The sequence below is a fragment of the Sinohyriopsis cumingii genome, chromosome 3, assembly GCF_028554795.1.
Source record: "Sinohyriopsis cumingii isolate HCF-2022 chromosome 3, ASM2855479v2, whole genome shotgun sequence".
NCBI classification, from domain to species: Eukaryota; Metazoa; Mollusca; class Bivalvia; order Unionida; family Unionidae; genus Sinohyriopsis; species Sinohyriopsis cumingii.
The window spans coordinates 123854366-123876872 of NC_142963.1; the positions used below are offsets into that span (position 1 = coordinate 123854366).

General features: G+C 33.7%; 1 protein-coding gene across 8 annotated transcripts in view; it reads left to right on the top strand.

The window, feature by feature from the left end:
- The window catches only part of LOC149803764 (arf-GAP with dual PH domain-containing protein 1-like), a 97899-nt gene that overhangs the window by 42981 nt on the left and 32411 nt on the right, over nucleotides 1-22507 (top strand). For 7 of the 8 annotated variants that reach the window (XM_089953537.1, XM_089953544.1, XM_089953536.1 and 4 more), the window contains exons 4-7: nucleotides 3058-3253; nucleotides 6576-6722; nucleotides 10754-10837; nucleotides 12935-13066. In XM_089953537.1, coding sequence (XP_089809663.1) covers nucleotides 3058-3253; nucleotides 6576-6722; nucleotides 10754-10837; nucleotides 12935-13066 — 559 coding nt within the window. The remainder of the gene's footprint in view (nucleotides 1-3057; nucleotides 3254-6575; nucleotides 6723-10753; nucleotides 10838-12934; nucleotides 13067-22507) is intronic. The other variant, XM_089953541.1, reaches the window with a different exon arrangement.

A 22507-nucleotide genomic window follows, 5' to 3' on the forward strand; every position in this document is an offset into this window, starting at 1 on the left:
CCATTATGCTTTTGGTGTAATCATTAAAGTTTTTTCCACAAAATTACGCATTACGTGTAAACATATTTGGATTATGCATTTTTGGTATATCCCCCTCCCAAAAGAATTAATAATTTGTTTTCTTAATTTGTATTAACATCCCATTAATCCCACAGACCGTATTCTAGAAAAGACGGCTTCAACATAACTACAACATAAGAGTATGCTTGTCCGTATCCTTGCATGCACTTTCCTAACAGTATTATGTTCTATTTATAGCAGCTGCCATATTTCCAAGAAACATGCTGGTTTCTACTTTCAAACTTTTGACCTCGGTTTCTATTTATAGCAGCTATATGGCTTAGTTAGGAGAGAACAGACTAGTTTTCTAATTTTTTAATCTTTGCTTGCAGATTCTTTGTTCTAATTCATATCTGGTATAGAACCAGTCTGGAGGTATTTGGTGCTAAAAGTCATCAGATTAATATAGTCGATGCGTTTGTTAAAGCAGAAATGTTTTTCAAATAATTTCACAGGTGGATTAGAAAGAGAAAAAACCCAGTTCAAAGATGAATACATGAATTACATAATACAGCATTCCATTCTTGGGCAGCTTCACACCCATTGCAGGCTGTGTGGAAACAGTGCATAGAAAAACCAAAATACCGGAACGCATTGAAAACACAAAAATCATATATATCATAAGTGTAAGTTGCCTTGTATAATAATTATGAAACACATACACACACACACACACACACACACATATATATATATATATATATATAAACCAATGAAACAAATACATATTCAAATGTGTTCCAAAAATTGTCTTTGTGTATTAAACCCATTTCTGCAACTCTCTGGTATCCCAAACTCTTCATCCAAAAGCAGAATAGATTTAAAAAATGTGCTACAAAAGACTGTCATATGTTTGAAAGAATACATTAACCAACCAGCAGTGCACTATATACTATTAGCTAGTACATTTGTAGTATGCACCAGTAGCATAACTTGATATGAAAACTGTATCTACTCTGAATCATGCATACACATTTTTTGCTGCAATAAAAATACAGAAGTTTGTAAATTATTTGACACTCCATTCTCGCATGTTTCTTTGCATTTAGACCATTAAAATTATTGTCCGTGAATAAGTTATGATAGTTACACTTAAATTATACAGCTGGTTCGTGCAAATCTCAAATATCCCGAAACCTAAAATAAGAAAAATATAATTATTAATAACCACAAATATAATAATCAATTTAATAAATCATTATTAATATTGTTTTTTAATTATTAATAGCTTAAGCATTAAATTCTTGTATCCATTGCAATACGTGCTGTTAATATCAAATTTGTTTACTTTCAAAACTGTCGTCAAAATGAGCAATTTCCAGATTCTTTTGATGTTGTATCACTTGCAGTAAAGAAAGTAAATATTAATTTATGATATAACTAATATTAAATTTCAGAGTTATGAATTATATATATGCAACCAATATACATTATGCTATGTACGATATAAATGAAGTACATTTCGGTGTTTTCATTGCGTTCCGGTGTTTCGGTGCTTTTAGTGTTTCTATGCATTTGTGTGGAAAGGATTTTAATATTGGTCATGGCGGTAAAACAAAGAAACCTTGAATTTTCTCTTTTTACTTTTATTAACTCCAATACTAAGATAACTTCTTTTTTACAATAGAACTCAATTGTGGACACGAATTTTATAAAGGCAGAGGCATTATTTACCAAGTTCTTAATAGGAGACGGACTACCCCTAGTGCCATAGTGGTAGAAGACTACACTGGTCTTTTGTTCAAATGAATGTTTCTTGATTCCAAAATTGCAGAAAAAATGCATGTGCAAGAACAAAATCATCTAATATTGTTTGGTGTTTAGCAGAAGATACTTCACATAAAATTGCAGAAGCCATGAAAATTGGGTCGTTTAGTATTGCAACAGACAGGAGTAGTGATTATGATGACAAAAAGTTGTACTCAGTCTGTCTAAGAGACTCTGACAATGAAAAGGGCCAAGTCAAAGTGCTCTTCTTTCATTACCAGAATTAACAGTAGATTCCACTGGAGAAAACATTTTTGATTTGCTTGATAATGCTTTGAAAAACATAAGTTGGCAGAACTGTATGAGGTTTTCCACTGATAACGAATCAGTGATGACTGGAATTCATAAAGAAGTTGCATTCTATATTTTGAAAAATGTCTCCATCAGTGTACATATCGGGTTGTCCCTGTCATTTAATGCACCTTGCTGCAGGAAAGACTGCTAATAAATTAGAAGGAGAATTCCTGTAGTATCAAGTTGGCATTCTACCTGACAATGTACTTCATGCAGACAGAGTTGATGAGCAATAACACCTGATATGCCACCTTAAAAAAAAAAAAACAATAACTGGAAGATATAAATTTCTTCTTCTCTGTCAGGTTATGAAAGGAATATTAGTTCTTTACCATTCTAATGCTGACTGTGAGAGATTGTTCAGTATTGTTAAAAAAAATAAAACTGAATTCAGATCCAGGCTCAGTAACCCAGCATTTTGTTTTCTCCTGGTGTGCAAAATATTTGTAGTCTTAGCTGGTACAAAGTGTTTTGAGAGTCTGTTGCTTTTTAAAGCTAAAAGTGTTACATATGAAAACTTGATGTTAAAAGATCAGAGGGGTAAATAAATGATTTTGTGCATATGCTCATTGAATTTTATCATGTTATATGTGGAGTACTCTTTTTCTGCTCAGATTACTCTTTTTGTCCACTTGGATTACACTTTTTCCTTGCCAGGGGTAGGCTGTTTTAAAGAATCAAAAGTCAAGATGCAAGAGTCATTGGTTTATTGACATCAAAATGACATTATGTACAACAAGATAACATAATGAAAGAGAAATTTGAAGTGCGGGATTAGAGTTTTTGCTCATCTTTGGAAGGATGTTGTTTACTGGCTTTATACTTGAATACCTTGCTGACTGGATATTTTATTGTTGAGTAGTTTATACTTCTAACCCATGCAATTCGGCATGCCACTTTTGATAAGAACTATGATTAATCTTCATTTCTTTTCAGCATTATTAGGCAGCAGTTCATTAAAGCAAAGTACCAGCGTTTGGAATTCTGCAATATAGATAAGCAGGCATCATATAACAGCCCAACCAAGGAAGGGTTCCTTATGAAAAAGGGAAAATACAAGACCAGATTCCAAGCTCGAAAGTTCGTTCTTACTCGACATGACAATAAAATAAAATACTACAATCGAGAGAATGTAAGTACTGGTAATAATTAATTTGTGTGTTGTTAGTGATTTTATCATTATGTATTCCTTTTGCATGTTTTCTGTATGTATAGGTCATCTAATCAAGTAACGTCAGAGATGGCTAATGGAACAAGAGCAAGAATCAACACGAGAAAGCAGGTGCATGATGATTCATAATTATGACAATTGACTTTGACTTGTGAATTTTCTAAGTGGTTCAAAATTTTTGTCATAAAAAATACATATATCATTATCTAGTGTTCCAGCAAAGATCTGCTCTTTGAAATCTTGGATACAGATTAGATTTCTATTCAGCTTTAGTCATTATCCATTATGAACTTGAATTCTATTTTGAAAATTATTTGTTTTTCAGAAAATTTTATTTTTAAAGTAATGAAAGTTTTATTTCTTGCAAAATTGTACATTTCTGCACATTCCTTGATTAAGGAATGTAGTCCCATACATCCTTTAAACAATGTATTAAAACAAATGATGCAAGCAGACATCAGTTACTTAAAGGCAAAAAAATCTGCATACAACAGCATAAGCACATAAACATTCAGTTGCCAAATAAGTGGTAACATGAAAAACATAGTAACATAGAAGAAAAAAAACATACCTATGGTTTTGTTTTTAATCTCACCTGGCAGTAAGACCAAATGAGCTTATCATATTGCCTGGCATCTCTTGGTCCATCCTCCCACTTGCATCATCTGTCCATCAACAATTGCTTGATACTACTCTTGAGTTCATGTTTCTGACTGGATTTAAATCAAACTTTGAATATGGACTTATCAAAATCTTAGATGAGTTCAGTAATGAGCAAGATCCATGCATATTAATGAGGTGGTTTTAAATCTGATTGGCTGACCTTCTTATCACTCTGGAGACTACATTTTAGATTGGTAAGACACGGAATATATGCTTTTATTAACAAGATCTTGGACTGGTTTGGTAAAGACTTGAACATTTGATGAATGAGGTGAACTTTCATTTGATTGGCTGAACTTGTTACCAGTCTGAAAGTTGATTTTGTTCTGACTTGGTGTATGTGCTTTGTATTATCAGGATCTTGGTTGGGTTTGATAATGAGTGAGATCCACATGTGATTGGCTGACCATTTTTACCACTCTACAGGCATAGGATTTGCATTGATCCTCAGGGGTCATTGAAAGGAATTGAGAAATGAAACAAGGCTTTGAATGTCAATGACTTTTCAAATAGGTCATATGTCATTGAATTTTAGAGATTTTGTTTAAAAATAAAATACAGTGGAAAATTTTGCATGAAGTCTTTTTTTTCGTGTGCATTGTGCAAAGATTGGAAGTGTAGTTTCATTGTTCTGTCATCTGTTAGCCATTATCAGAATCCATGGGAAGTAACAGTCATCAAAACATGTACACTGGTTGACTTCACGATCTTCTGCAAAATGAGGAGGGTTCATTTGCAGTAAAATCTTTTAACAAGCAATCATCACAAAATGCCTAGAAAGTGGAAATTCAAAGACTTCATTAAGTGACTGAAGAAAGATATGACCTTGAAACACAGAGTGCTTGGCATAGTGTAGAAGAAAAAACATTGATATGACAGGAATGGTCATTGCTGCCCCACATAGCCATGCAAAAGGAAGGAAACTCTTGAAATAAGTGAAAAAATAAGAGACTGCTGTTTTGAGGGGGTCTGCACAAAAACACCATCTATTTCTATGTCACCACTCTCATCTACATAAAAAAGCAATTTTTTTTAATTTTTTTGTTCCTTGTATTTAAATTAGCAGTGGGAATAAATGTTTTGATAACAAGAGTAGGCCTTGAAAACTGAAAATGGGCCATTGAAAGTCATTGAAAAGTCATCAAATTTTAGTTCTCTTGACCTGTATGAGACTGGCAGCAGAATCTCTGGTCACATTCATCAGATTTGAAAGATATAGTTATATCAACAAGATTGTAGACAAAATTGTTAATTTTATATTATAATAACCTTTTTCACACATATATCAATGTGGGAACATTGTCTTTCATATACAGGACTTGGGGGAAAATTTGTTCCATTCATTTATCCCCCTTATGAGTGAGTTATAACGTTAACTTGTCCCTGTCCTCATTTTGCTTAAAAAGATATTCCTCCCCACTACATAGAGTCATACTATAAAACCATATGTACCCGATGAAAGCTTGTTATTTTAATGTATGACCCCCTTAAATGTATAACAAGAGACCAGGTTTCTAGCTAGAAAAATTGCAGTTGTACACCAAGCTCTTGATTTTTTAATGGTATTTGTGTTTACAGTGACACCATTCGATAATCTAGGTGTCATTTACATATCTTTATCAGTTAGACAGGTGAGAAGTGAGACGGAGAAAGTAAACATTTTGTGATTTTTCATCTGATCCACGTTACACTTAGCCCTGGTTATCAGAATTCTCATAACTATGCAGAAGAATTATGTTTCTTCAATTTCCACTGGCTTTTTGTACAAAGTACACCAGTGTAGTCCTACCTCAATTTCTAGAGAGCTACTCAAGGGTGCCTATCAAGGGGAAGATTGCTAATCATCTAAAAGAACTTAAACATTTATACATCAGTTAAATTTTGATTGCTTAGCTATTGTCTTGACATCTTGTCACTCTTTTATAGATAAATTATAGTGGTGTGCATCATTTAGAAGCATTAGGATTTATTTTTTTCATGTAGAAGATAGTTGGGATTAGTGGAGACACTTAAAATACTTATTTAGACTAAGTTAGCAACATTTTTCTTTTGAAAAGTAGTTAAGTAAATTCATTCTTATAGAAATACCTGCTGTCATCTTTGCTTTGGTATGGCATTATATCAGTACGGCTCTCGCTTTGAAAACACCAGTGATCTGAAGCAGGTGTAACACTCCAAATGCAGATCTGCATCAACTCATCCCACGGAGAAATAAGCAGTAAAGTTGTACATGACATTGCCAATTATTACCTGGTCAAGATGAGTGGTTTTCCAGAACCCTGGTAACCCCAGCACATGCATATCTGTGATGGGGGTAATTTTTTATATTAAAAAAAACACTAATTCAGAACTGAAAACATTTTAGACATAAAAAATCCATAGATTTATGTAAGTAAATAATTTGTAATAGAAACTAAATTATGATTGACAAAAACCAGGTGTAATGGGGACCATATCAAACAGTGACCATTGACCAGACTGAGCAAGTGGTTGTTATATACAGGCTAGTTCATGTAGCAATACATGATAGGACTAAGAAAATCTGTTATGAGCATGTGACCATTATACAGAGGAGATGGCTCTGCAGGTTTGACTATATTTATATCCATTTTTATTGCAGGCAAAGCTTCCAAAAGAGGACATAGAATTGGATGATCTCAATGCTGTGTTTGTGCCAGAAAAAATGGGTAACCCCAATGGTCTACAACTGACTTATCTCAAAGATGGTACAACTAGAAACCTTTTTATCTATCATGACAGTGCACAGGTATGTAAAATGTTTATTAATTGAAGGTATATTTGTTATATGATAAGGATATATTATCATGACCTCCTCAAAATGATTGAAATTAGTAGAATACCTTTAAATTTTCAGATATCTTAAAACATAAGAAATTTAGTGAAAATGTGACAAAGAAGCTGAAAGAGATTGGATCTGGAAAAGTTGTACATTGTCTTTGATGCCTTTCATTCTACTTGTAAGTAACGTAAGGAATAAACTGTAAACTGCTGCAATTTCGTGTCAGATTTTGCTCATGTTTCCTTAATTCCCAGAAACAAAATATGGTTCAGAGTATCAATAATAGTTTATGAAAAATTAATTATAACTAAGAAAAGCCTTGTGTACTGAAGGCAGATGCTTCTTCAGTTTGAGATTTAAGCTGGCTGTGCAACCCACATTCCTGTAACATCAGCCATCAAAATCACTGAGAGAGAAAGAGAGCTGTAACAATATATTATGTCAGTGTGTAAGATTATTGTGATGGTGTTTTATGTTGGCAATGGTGTGTGTGGGAGAGAGTGAGAGGTTACATGGCAGTTGTTATCTTCCTTGAATGGTTACACCATGTGATCATCCTCATATACAAAGGTACTACTGTTTTAGTGATGACTTGTATTCAGTTGATGGCATCTTTGAATTAACAGTTGATTCTTGTTTTAATTTTGGGAGCGTTTTGAAGGCTATTGTCACATCACACAAGAAAATACTTTGTTATGCTGAGTAACAGGCTAATAAAATATACATTTGATCTGGCTGAAACTATGTTTCTGTATCAAAGATTTGTCAGCAGATTTATTGTTCAGATAAATGTGGAACAGACTGGTCCCATTGAGTGCAAGAGGCCTACAGATTCTGCACACAATGTTGTTCAACCATACTGCTCAGTCTCTGAAATGCAAAGATATAAGACTTCATCTGATTGGCTGATAAAACGGTAATAACATCAGTCACCAGAACATGACCCTTAAGTGGTTGCTGTCAGATCTCCACATAGAACAGTGATTTTAATCAAATTGGTTTTTTTTGCTAAGCAACTTCTTATGATGTATAGTTGGTCCTGAATTAAATTGGTGCCATTCGAATATTCAGTATGCTTGCCACAGTGGCCATCTTGAAAGTCTTGCAATCACTATTTTCTCCAGAATGAATTGTCACATCATCATGGGGTTTTCAATGAAAGACTTCTTGTGATCTAGTTGATCATGAATGAAAATGATGCCAAAGGTCAGATTTCAAGGTCTTGGTAAGTCAAAGAAGGAAAAAAATGTTTTCTGCATATTAAATTTAATTCAAGGCTGCATACCTTGACCAGGTCGAGGTCATTGAGACCTAATGGTTTGTAATCTTGAATCCTCTATACTCTACAAGCGCCTGCATAGAGGATTATTACTGTATTTTCTGGCCTATAAGTCAATGTGGAGTATAAGTCAAATGAGACTGGCTGGCTGTTTCTAACCCATTGCATGTAAGATAAAAGTACTTTGTGGTGTCCAGATGCATAAAGGAGTGTTCTTGAGAAAACACTTACCTTCATGTACAGGATGTGTGAATGTAGTTGCACACTGAAATTACTTTGAAGTATAGGGGTCAGGCTGTGGAGAAAAGGTGAAAAATGCAAGAGATGATAAGTATTGTTGTTTGGATTATTGATTATAATCGATTATCGGTTGGATGAGCAAACCAATAAGATAATTGATTATGAAACTCATAATTGATTGTGTGGAAAGGGAGACATCTTTTTTTAGTTGCATGCAAAAACACAAAGGTTAGTAAAACTCTTGGGTAAATGGTAATCTGTATTGGACTTCCAATCCACTACAGTCGATCTGAATTATTTATTCCCTTGGCAACTTACAAATATAAAACCATACCATACTCCATAGGTGCAAACTTAATTAAGAACATATAGTCATGATTACATGAGTTTGCTATTAAATTGTAGAGTTAATAAATTTTTTAACAATATTAATGATTTATTTCAGTTTAAATGTAAAATCCTTTGTTGTATTTGAAAATAATGATAGGAAAACCTTGTCCTTCTTTTGTTTAAAAGATAGACACATCACATATGAATGAAAGGGTTTGGACGAATTGCAACAGTTTTTCAGTTACATAAAACTGATCAGCCATAAAAAGTTATTTTCATTTAATAAAAAGTTGCCAAACAAAAATAATATATTAGAAAAATATGTAACATTTTTTTATCAGATTTAAGTATATTTGTCATTAAAAGAGATTACATCCCGAACATATATTAGCATTTTGAACTCTTGAGCAAAGATATAACTGCATAACAAACAAGAAGTAGAATTGGCTCTTAGTAACTGATTATAATCAATGATCAGTTGGTTAAGTGGAACTGAATATCGATTGTGAAATTCTGACCGATTCCCATTGCTAATAACAAAGATTGATAATGAAGAGAGACTGATGATGCTAGTGATATTAGATCAGCAGACGGTAGGAAGGTGGTATCACCTTTCCTCAAGCAAAGATGGCATTTAAGGCAGTCATCATAGATAAGATTCAACATGAAAGTTTTGTGCCACATTTTTTTCATGTTACATGCATGATTCGTAAAGGACCCTAAAAACCTAGAAGTGATTGAATTTCAAGTTGTAAAATCATGGAAGATGCCAAAATCAAGGCCTTGATGAAAGTACTTCAAAATTAATATGTTTATCTAAAAGAAATGTTATGTGCCTGCCATAAGGTGGTAATTGTTGTATGCCTGCCATAAGTTGGTAATATTATATGCCTGCCATAAGGTGGTAATGTTATATGCCTGCCATAAGGTGGTAATGTTATGTGCTTGCCATAAGGTGGTAATGTTATATGCCTGCCATAAGGTGGTAATGTTATATGCCTGCCATAAGGTGGTAATGTTATATGCCTGCCATAAGGTGGTAATGTTATGTGCCTGCCATAAGGTGGTAATGTTATATGCCTGCCATAAGGTGGTAATGTTATATGCCTGCCATAAGGTGGTAATGTTTTATGCCTGCCATAAGGTGCAGTTTATGTTATGATGTCTGTCAGTCCATTGGTTCCTTGTTGTTTCTGCACAATAACTCCAATTCTCCACCTGTACTAATTATAAATATTGTCATTAACTTGCATTTGAAACAGAAAAAACACTTTGAGCTTGAAAGTCAAAGGTAGGTCATAGGGAAATAAATAAGGAAATCTGTCTCCACATAATAACTTGACTTGTTTACCAGATAACTTGACCCAAGTTTGCAATGTTCTTTATCATTTACTTTGACCAAATGTTGTTAATGGCTTGCATTTGAGACAAGAATGACACCTTCTTGTTTTGGGGTCAAGGGTCAGGCCTATGTTACATGAATTTGAAGAAGAAAAAAAATGATTTTCACAAAACTACTTAAGTTTGGTCTACATTTCTTGACTGAATTTTGTAGAGGGTTTGTATTTAGGACAATACACCTATTGATTTGGAGGTTAAACAGTCAAAGGTCAGGGTCATAAGGACTCTAGGGAGGAAAATTGTTTCCACAAGATAACTGAAATCCTATGTAACAGACAGCTGCCAAACTTTGTGGATGTCCTGTATCTGAGATAAGAAAGGCACCGATCAGTTTTGGGATCTGTAGGTCAAAGTCACAAAGAGTGATAGAAGAAAAGTGGTTTCTGCAAAACTAGTGAATTCAAGATCAAACATCACATTTGGGAAAATCCAGACCTTGCTAATACCATGACACCCATATGTTTAGCACATGCAATGATATAACTGTGAAAATGCCTGCTGATCTCATCAACCAGTGAAATATCTTGTTTCGTTTAGTATTCATTTTGCCTTTGAATTGTACACTTACAAAGCAGTGGAAGTACATGTATATCATATCATGCTTTGTCAGAGTCAGCTGTAGTAAATATTTCATGAAGATCAATTGTTTCCATTATAATATATTAAAAAATTCTCCCTTTTCCTCCTGACTTTTTAATGAATGAAGTCCTGACAGTAAAGTGCAACATGAATTGTTTCTGGTTTCTAGGACATAATCAGTTGGTACACAGCCATTAGAGCAGCAAAATTTGAGAGGAGAAAGGTGGCTTTCCCAGACAGAGAAGATTCAGAGGTACAATGGTTGGAGGATTTTATTTTTGTCAACACTTTACTGTTATATTAATGTCTTGTTTTGTTGTTGTTGTGGGGTTTAATGCCATTTTTCAGCACACGATAGGCTGTGCATGGCGGCCAGTATTAATGGTGGAGGAAGAACCCGAGAAAACCCCAGAAAGAACCACCGACCCACGAGAAGCTACTGGCAAGCTTTCTCACATACCCACATTAGCCGAATCCTAGACTCGAACCCACGCTGACAGAGGTGAGATGGCAGTGATCCGTAACGGAGAGAGCTTTAGACCACTCAGCCACTTGGGGCCCCTGTTGCTGTTTTAATATAATATTGGAACCTTGAATAAGTGTTTAAAAGGTTCTTTGCATTATAGTTGCTGAGTAGTCATTTTAGAATTTAACCAGAATCTGAAGGTTTTAAAAGTACAACCTGATAACTACAATGTCTAGAGAGACTGCTTCGGTGACCTAGCGATTAGAGTGTTCACCTTGGATGCAAGAGGTCAGTGGTTCTATCCCCAGCCAAGTCATACCAAAGACTTACAAAATTGGTACTAACATCTGCCTCACTTGGCGCTCAGCATTAAGAGGTTAGTGTTAGGACTGGTCTCCCTGGTGTCAGGATAATGTGACTGGGTGGGACATGATGCTACATGTCTGCAGCATGATGCCCCAGTGCTAGACATCACTATAAAGTGCCACACTGCAGACATTGTAGCGATATGACTGAAAAATTGTTAAAGCTACATTTAAAAAAATATTCAAATCCAAATCCTTCCCTGGTTAACATGTATGTTTAAATGGAACAGCCCTTATGAATGTATAATATTTTAATATACATTTATAAGATAATGAAGTATATAAGTGGGAGAACTATCACTTTGGAACTAATTTTCCCATTTAGGAAATATATTTGCCCTGATGTATGTTATTGAAAATATGTAATTCTGTATGTACTTTAGGCCTATTTAATTTTCTTCTTAACTCATTTCTCTCTCTCCATCATTGTGAGCAGATTTTAAAATGTATCAAGACTGTGGACCCTATATATAGTATACATTTATTTAGTCCTCAAGGAGGCACCATCAATAAATTAACTAAAAACAACAAAAAGTTGACCAAGAATAATCTTATTTTCAAATTAGTTTTCCACATAAACCCTTCAAGTTATTCGTGACTGAACTTACATGAACTATTACTGCCTTTTGAAATTCTGTCATCCATAAAGTATAGTATGTTTTTATATTCTGCGACAAATGGATAGGATTTTAGAATAATGCTTGGTTAAATATGGTAAGAAATTGTTCAAGTAGTTATTCTAATTCTCAGTATAAATGTAATCATGTTTGAAAACGAAAAATCCGGAACTGATGAGTGTTGATTGCATGCTGAAATCAAGTATAGATCAAAATTTGGGTGCAGTTTATGTTACTAAACTAGACTACAAGTTTGCAAAGGCTAAAATTTCATGTTTTAATGCAGAAATAAACAAAATAAAGAGCTAAAAGCCATACAAGTAAACTCACAATCATTCAGATCTATTGCTAAAAGATGTTTCTCAGAAATCTCTCGGATGTGACTGTTTTTTGTTGTTTCTCTTTAGTACTCTCAATTTTCACAGTCTCAGTCTGTGCAATCTTCATTTTTGTTTGAAAATAGTCATTCATTTGACAAATTGCACAATTTGAAGCATTAATTGTACTAGCTAAATTTGTAAAAGGTCACCATCTTCTGAAGTTCTTACTGATGTAGTAATGGAGCTGTTAATTTCTTTGGCACAGAATGGAGAAATAAAAATGGTGCAGCTTGATGGTTTTTGCCTTTAAGTATAAATTTGTTTGGGTTTTAACTCACTATTGTGACAGTACACTGGTTCCCACTTCAATCGTTAGATATTTCTTTATATCTACTCTAAAAAACATAGATATTCTTTATGTATGACTTGATTCAATTCTGTATTTTGAGTTACATACTGAAATTGATCTGTTTTGCTTATTGACCAACTTAAATCATGTTTCTCCATTTGATTGTTATCAGTCCTTGGGTCTCTCATTTTCGATTAAAACAAATCATAAGTCATCATTATTTTATGTTACAGCTTGCCAAAGATTTGACAACTAATTTCTACTGTGAGGGTTACTTATACAAGATGGGTCCTAATAATGAGCCCTACAAGAAACGCTGGTTCACATTAGACAGAAGAAAGATGTCATACTTAGAAGAACCTATGGTATAGTATCCGTTCTTGTGTCTTGAAAACGTGAATCACTTTAAATTCATGGATATCATATTTCATGGTTGGGTTAAAAATAGATATTCATGCGTTCTTAATATCTTAATTGTGGCTTTGTCATTTGAAATATAATAAAGTATTGAGCAAAGAAGTAACTGTATATATCTCCATAAAAATAATACCAACATTCACTTCCATCCATTTTTAAGCAAACAGGCTTAACCTCCTGCAGAAATTACCGTATTTACTACATATGTTGGGACACGAAAAAATAATAAATTTTTGTGTGTGTCCCAGAACTTATGTTGAATTTGTTTTTGTACCTACATCATGGAAATAATGAAATAGTGTTCAGTAGCCCACCCACTCCACAACCGGCCACACCACATGTTACAGTAAAATAAATAAATAAAATGCTTATTTGATAATATAATGAAAGAAACTAACCTTGTGCTGTTATCATTTATTCACTTTTTTGGTCGACATTAGCATTTTATTAAAGGAAAAATATAGCCACAAACTCCATTATAAGTAGCGCATGCATCCATAGTGTTATCGCTTTCATCAGACAACACAACACGTAGGTCATTGGCATGAATATTGAAAAATGAATCATGTTTGGTTGTCCTCAAATGTTTAAATGTTACGAGAATGAAAACTGAACAGCAAAATCACATAAGAATGAGAGAGAGTGAGAATTATCAACCCCATTACTCGAAAGCACCTGACAATCTTTTTGATTCCATGGGTTACAAAAAGAATTATTAAAGCAAGTTAATGCTGTGTACACTGAAGAACCCGAAAACCATTTGTGTCAATTATGACTACAGATGGCATATAAATGAAAGCCCATGTGTTGATTAAACACACCGTGTAACAGCCATAAACTCATTGTTTGAACTTACCGGTAGGATATCAAATACAAAGGTTAATTTATTAAAAAGCAAGCTGACCCTTGAAGCAGGCTTTGGATTTCTTTTAGCGTGTAGATTTTAAAAAAAAAATATACATATTTATACAAAGTCAGCTAATATGGGGAAGCCAACTTCGATTTTTTTCTACTGGTTTTCACTGGGATTTTGAAAATAAATAGAAATAATAGAACACTTTGAAAGGATAACTTCTCACACATTTACACAAAAAGTGATTCCTTGCAGTCAGAGCCCCGAGTTGCAGAGTGGTCTAAAGCTCTCTCCGTTACGGATCACTTCAATCTCACCTCTGTCTGCGTCGGTCCGAGTCTCGTATTCGGCCAGTGTGGGTATGTGAGAAAGCTTACCAGTAGCTTCTCGTGGGTTGGTGGTTCTTTCTGGAGTTTTCCTGGGTTCTTCTCCACCATTAATACTGGCCGCCATGTATAGCCTATCGTGTGCTGTAAAATGGCGTTAAACCCAACAACAACAACAATTCCTCGCAATAATTTTTGTTGCGTATGTAGCATATATAAATGGGAATAAAAATAAAACAAAATAACCACATTATAGATCTCCACTATTATGGATAAGTTTGTAGTGCGATACTCAAGTAGTGAAGAGGCCTTGCCTTGGGCATGGAAAGAAATTGCGTTTGTCTAAAGCTTCACCTAAGAGGCCCATAGGTTGACCAAAAAAGCATGTTAGAGAGGAGGTGTGTGATATAAAAGAAAATGAACCAGCTGCAAAAAAAACATGAAATTGGAGACCCCAGTCAGGAGAGAGATGATGCCTGTGAAAATGATGATGTCAGGTGAGGTCATTACAAGCATTTTACATAAAGCAAAAAGAGGAAGTTGTAAATTTCTCAAAATTGCATGGAATTTGAGTAACAGCAAGACATTTCAAAATCCCCAAGTCAACCACTGCACATTGGTGAAAAATAGATTTTTCTCAGCAGCTGAATAAATGGGGACATTTAACAAGGAGTGGGAGACCAGTATCATGTGGCAGTGAGTTAGATGGAAAACTTGCAAAGTGGGTTCTTGTCCAGCGGGATCTGCAGATCCCTGTTAGTGTGGACACTATATACACTTATGCCAAAGAATTGGTGTTAGGTGAAGGTCTAGAAATTGAGTTTGAAGCCAGTAGGAACTGGGCAACAGCTTTTTAAAGCAACACAATCTCGTGCTTCATTCACAGACAATGATGGCCCAGCATCTCCCAGAAGATTTGGAGGAGAAAATAAAATTATTCCATGAATTCGTAAGGGCAAGAAGAGAAGAAGACTATTTCAAATACAAGATGATAATTAACATGGATGAAACTGCTATGTACTTTAATCTCATTCCCGAACAAACTGTTGAAAAGAAAGATGTTAAAAGTGAGAATTTGCACGACTGGTGCAGATAAAAAGCATCAAACCTTAGTACTTGCAGTTTCCACAGCAGGAGATGTGTTGTATCCAAAGATAATTTTTCATTTTTTCATGGTGTGAGGGAGCTGAAAGATAATCAGGCACCAAAAGGATGGATCGTACATGTGCAGGAGAAGGGTTGGGTTGATAAGGAGGTGATGCTGCAGTGGATTAAAGAGATATATCTCAAGTATACAGGAAAGGAACGATCTCTTAGTGATGGATTCATTCAGAGTGCATATTACAGATGCTGTAAAACGGGCTTTGAGAAGGGTTAGCATGATACCTGCAGGTATTCTGGGTGGATGCACCTCCAAGCTACAGCCACTAGATGTCAGTGTAAATAAACCGATCAAGTCTGACATGAGGAAAAGCTGGACAAGTTTTATTCATAAAGCAGCAGTGGGCCTTTCTAAGGAAAATGACATCATGTCTCATATTAAGAGTGCAGATAAACAAACAGTTGTGGACTGGATTGTGAAAGCAGTCAAATTGCTTTGGGAAAAAGACAGATCTGATCTGAAAAATCATCTAAAGTTTGTGGTATTAACAATAATTTAAATGGATGTGAGGACAATATCATAGGAGATGCTGAATATGATGGCAGCAACAGTGAAGAGGACAAATTTGATGGATTTGAGCCTGAGGAGGTTGAGTGGGCAAACAAGACTGTGGACAGATTGAAGCATTAAATTAAATATATTAGCAGCATTCAAGTTTGTTCAGCAGTACTTGGATTATGTCAGATATCACTGCTGTGTAAATAAAAGATGTTCAGTTTCAGAACTAGTATGTTTATCAATCACACTACAATCTACTGGTATCTCTTTGTCTCTCTCTCTCTCTCTCAATATATTTTTACGTAATTCAGTGTATAGTTTCTACTGTGCTCATCAATAGTTATTTTGCCAAAATAAGTCGTGTAATGAGCCCGAACGGCAAGTAAACCTTGGTATGTAATAATAATAAAACAGAAAAAGTTGATCTCGTTCTCATATACACAAACACTTAATTCTTACCTGAGCTCTTGTTCTTAGCAAATTTGCATCTAGCAAGAAAAGTGTAAACAGACAACACTCACAGCATTTTCTTTTTTAAAGTTTTCTTTACTAAAATTTACATTTTAGTGTATTTTCCGACATGTAATTTTTTAATGATTTAAAAGGTGACCTACAACTTACAATTAAAAAAACCCAAGGTGTCCCAGAACATACAGTGTTCCAGAAAATTACTTTTAAAATTAATTTATGGTGTCCCAACAGATACGGTGTCCCAACATATACGGTAAATACAGTAGGTTGATTTAGTGATTTACTCATTGTTAACACTTATTATCAATGGAGAGAGATTAATCAGAGAAGATGTTGACGTATTTGCACATATACAAACTAACAGGCTTAGTTTGACTGCTGTATTTGAGATTACAGTTAGCTCATTCAGTGTTCTTAAAGACTGCCATTAAACATTGTTTACAGTTAATGATTATGTACTAAAACAAAGTGATGGCCAGGAAAGTAAGATTTTGCTAGAGATATGTATATCAACAATTGCCCATTTGAGTTTCACTCTTTGACTTTCCTAATGTCACTAACACCCTGCATAGAGAGTACTTGAAGTAAAATCTCTATTGACTGTTGCCAGATCCTATGCAGTCCTGTTTATTGACTGGATTCGGTATGTGACTAGTCACAGTGATCAGAAGTGATAGCACTGTTTGATGTTTTCAGAGTACATTGTGGATAGAAGTGGCTGTTTGTGCTAGCCACATATACCTGATTTATCTAACATCAGGTTCTAAAAGGAGTAAATCAAATGATGAGTGGCACTAAGCCCAGGTGATTGCTTAGTTAAATAAATTGAAAGACCACTGGAGATGCAAGTGTTGACTAACCTGAAAGATTAATCCTTAATCCAGTTTTCTAATAGTTGATTATCTCCACGTGTTCAAAGTGTCATATCACGTGGACATGACTAACATGGGCTTTGTGATAGCAAGACTGGTAAGTTAACTGTTTATTTAAGTTATGTGCATGAAATGTACTTAGTAATAATGTGTTGTTGTGTTGTTTTGTTCCATTTGCTCAGTGGAATAGTGGATTATAAGTGATTGGCAGAATTATTATAAACAACTAATGTTTGAACCAGTTATAGTAATTGCTGTTACATTCATATATCTTTTCTGTATGAAACCGTCTCTAACAACTGATAATATTGTACTTGTGTTGGACATTTTCATGGATAAAGACAGCAGCATTCTGTTAACTTTCACATTTTGGAAGTTAGAGTACGGCTATGCTCTACAACCTTCACCATTTACCTGATACAGTGGAAGCACAAATTCACATCAGCAAGGTCGGCAACACTTAATATCAGTGGGAGGAATAAAGATTGAAGTTATGGTATCAATTCAAATTGAAGATAAACTCATATTTCATGTAATCTTTTGTACCCTTAAATTTTTTTCATAGAGAGCCGAGTCATAAAAGTCGTAACTATTTGTTTTTGCTCTTTTTTTTGTGCATAGAAGTTGGTTTTAAAATTGAATATTTTAAATTTTTTTATAGAAATGATGCCTAAGGATCAGTGCTTTTGAGAATTAATGTATATATATATAAGAATATTTTTGAAAAGAAACTGCCAAAGTAAGGAAGATTTAGATTGGAAAGTTTGTAGAAAAGTTTATGAAATGGACTAGCTATTTACAATAAAATGAAAATTGGAATTTACAACATTAATGTTGGTCATTTTGTACATCTAAATTACCAGGATATAGATTTTTCCAGTCGTATTAAAATAGTAAATACCTGCATCCTTCAAGTGATGTAAATTTGGTTGAAGTATTGACAAATATTTACCATACCTATGTATTCGAGTTTGCAAAATTCTTATAAATGTTAATGAAATCATCAGTTAATATAAGCAAGTTATTGCCATTTTTCACAATGACATGATCATTCTGTACACATGGGCTTTGTGTTATAGAAATCAACTAACCTTGTACAGTGAGGGAAACAATCATGACCTAATAAACTAGCTTGATCCTTTTCCTAGAATAAGCACTTTTGGATGCCTCTACTGCATTTCAATGGAAGTGCCTTTTGATGCCTTGGTTTGATTTGCATACAAGTGTATTTGGATGCCTGTGCACCATCTGCATTAATGTACATTTTGATGTCTACAGTAAACGTTATTTTGATCTGGTTTTCGTTGGACCATCTTCAAGGAAAACTACTATAGGCATTGAGGAGAATGACGCTGGTATCACATCACAGGGTTTGTTATTTAAAACATAGTTGTAATCTGCTTTTTAAAGTTACTGGCCAGATTCTTCCTAATACAAAATAGAGGTTGTGGACTTCAACACTTTCATGGGTTGGAATGATTATGATTATGACTAATAGATACATATACATAATTGTGTGATGATTATGACTGATATATACATATATATAAATGTGTGTGTGATTATGACTAATATATACATATATATAAATGTGTGATTATGACTAATATATACATATATATAAATGTGTGTGTGATTATGATTAATATATACATATATATAAATGTGTGTGTGATTATAACTAATATGTACATATATATAAATGTGTGTGATTATGACTAATATATACATATATATAAATGTGTGTGTGATTATGATTAATATGTACATATATATAAATGTGTGTGTGATTATAACTAATATATACATATATATAAATGTGTGTGTGATTATGACTAATCTATACATATATATAAATGTGTGTGTGATTATAACTAATATGTACATATATATAAATGTGTGTGTATGATTATGACTAATATATAAATATATATAAATGTGTGTGTGATTATGATTAATATGTACATATATATAAATGTGTGTGTGATTATAACTAATATATACATATAAATGTGTGTGTGATTATGACTAATATATACATATATATAAATGTGTGATTATGACTAATATATACATATATATAAATGTGTGTGTGATTATGACTAATATATACATATATATAAATGTGTGTGTGATTATGACTAATATATACATATATATAAATGTGTGTGTATGATTATGACTAATATATACATATATATAAATGTGTGTGTGATTATAACTAATATGTACATATATATAAATGTGTGTGTGATTATGACTAATATATACATATAAATGTGTGTGTGATTATGACTAATATATACATATATATAAATGTGTGTGTGATTATGACTAATACATACATATATATAAATGTGTGTGTGATTATGACTAATATATACATATATATAAATGTGTGTGTATGATTATGACTAATATATAAATATATATAAATGTGTGTGTGCATGTGTGGGCCACAAACTTACAATTTTTGGTCCATTTGGCCCATGGTGTTAAAGATGTTGGACCACCCTCTTATAGAGTATCACTTCCTAAAGCTTGTGTGAGTTCATCTTGACAACAGGTGGTCTGAGAAATTTTTGCTACTGAACATGTTCCATGGTTAAATTATTTTCTCTATTTATATCCTACTTTTATTCCTAAGGTCCAGCTCTTAAGGCAGTTAACAGTGTTTAATAATTAGGATAGTTACTGTAATCAGTTTTTTTGGATATGTGCTGTTTGGTATATATTTTCAGTCTATCTTTGTTTCATGTAATGATGTTATTTATGTTAATATGTATACAGTGCAGTATAATGCCAGGTTTCACTCATGTAACTTAACCAGTGACACCTTTAAATTTGCAGACAAAAGTGTCAGATCTTTTGAATTTAAAGTTAGATGTACAACTGTGCTAAGCATGAACAAAGATATGACTAAATATCACCTAACTGTGGGAAGTGTATATGCATTAACAGATAAGGGTAATCTACTTTGGTGGCAATGGAGATGTTATTTTACTTGCAGAGCATTCAGAATTATCATTCTTGAGATTAAAATTAAATTAAGATTTTTAGGTCAATATAAATATTGTGAATATTAAAATATAAATTTTGTCTTTGAAACTGAAGGAATGTGGTATGTATTTTGTATTTGCTATTTTGTTGCTGTTATCTCTTTAACAAAAGTTTGAGCTAAATGGCAGCAGTAGTGCACATTAAACAAAATGGCATGAAAAAAGGCTGAAATATCTCCATCTCAGCATTATGTCAGAGCATGTTATTTCTATCACGAGGTTTAAAAATAAAAATGTGACAAAATATTTTTATCAGTATCATGAATATTTGTTTTCGAACTTGTCTATTGCAAAAATACATATAATCAAATTCAAACAATGCATTGTACTATTTTTATGCAGCATTAGTGCTGTTATGTCTGATGCAGATGAATTTAATATTGATGATCATGGAGATATTTTGGAACCTTCTTCAATATCAAATCCTTTTTTTTTCCTACATGATCTCTTCTCCAAAATGATATTTACTTTTTTACACGTTACACTTTATTTTTATTCTAAAAAAAATAGTTTTTTCATGTATGGAAAACACAAGAAAATCTGCTTTGGTCATTTTTCATACTTTTGCTATATTTTTGTAAACCATCAGCATCCTTTTAAAAATTGCAGTCAGCAAATTTATAAAGAATCAGTATGAACAATTGTATTGTATGGTCTAGTTTCATTATAGGAATATGTGGCATTTACTCTGAATCATCCACTTTGAAAACTTTATCTTATATTCAGCTACAAATAGTTAAACCACTCCGGTGGCCTAGTGGTTAGAGCGTCCACCTTGGATGCAGGAGGTCGTGGGTTAGATCCCTGGCCGAGTCATACCAAAGACTTATAAAAATGGTACTAACAGCTGCCTCATTTTGCTCTCAGCATTAAGAAGTTAGTGTTAGGACTGGTCGGCCTGGTGTCAGGATAATGTGTCTGGGTTGGACATCATGCTACATGTCTGCAACATGGTGCCCCAGTGCTAGACTCACTATAAACTGCCACACTGCATACATCGTAGTGATATGACTGAAAAATTGTTAAAGCTTTGTTAAAATCCAACACACACACACACACACAAATAGTTAAAATATTAAAAAGTTTCAGTACCTACATGTACTAGTAACAAGAAAATAACTTTAAAAATCTATAAATAATATTTCACAAATCAATTTCTAATTAAAATGAACACAGTTAAGAAACACACACCCTGAAAATTCTATTCATGAAAAGTATTGGTTGTCTTATCAGTGTTGCATACAAAATATGTGACAAACAAAGGTACAATGTTGGAAACTCTAGATATTTGAAATACATACGAATACTCTCTGTGCAATTATTTTTTCATTTTGATATCACTTTCCTCATCTAGAAAGGTATGGTATGCAATTTGTTTATTTCATGACAATATTCATTACACAATACTTGTATCTACAGTTATTTGGATTGGATCAATTTGAAAATATTACAGGTAAATTAAATATTACCCACCAATAAGTTAAGTGTCAGTATTGTTTACGTTGGGTGTTCACATGCAGGTATATTGCTTCCATTTTCTGCAAGTCAGAATACCCAGTATTTTGTATTTTATTTTGCGTTTTGCTGATTAAACACTGTTTGCAGTAAAAGTTTTGATTTAATTTATATTCTTCTTTTTGATATGTCAGATTTAATTCTCAAGAGATATTTCTCAAGTTATTTGCCTGTGCACATGAGCCAATAAACCTTTGGCTTGTTTTTTCAAGTTGACAATTCTGTTGATCAGGCTGCAGATTTAGATTTAATACTTGTTCAGTTGAGACCGCGCCGGTGGCCTAGTGGTTGGAGCATCCATCTCATATGTGGGAGGTCGCAGGTTCAAACCCTGGCTGAGTCATACCAAAGACTTACAAAAATGGTACTAACAGCTGCCTCGCTTGGTGCTCAGCATTAAGAGGTTAGTGTTAGGACTGGTCGGCCTGGTGTCAGGATAATGTGACTGGGTGGAACATCATGCTACATGTCTGCGGCATGATGCCCCAGTGCTAGACATCACTATAAACTGTAACACTGCAGACATCGTAGCAATATGACTGAAAAATTGTTAAAGCTGCGTTAAAAATTTTAATCGCTCACTCACTGTTCAGTTGAGTTCAGTGACTTCCTGTACATGTTTGACCTTAAACC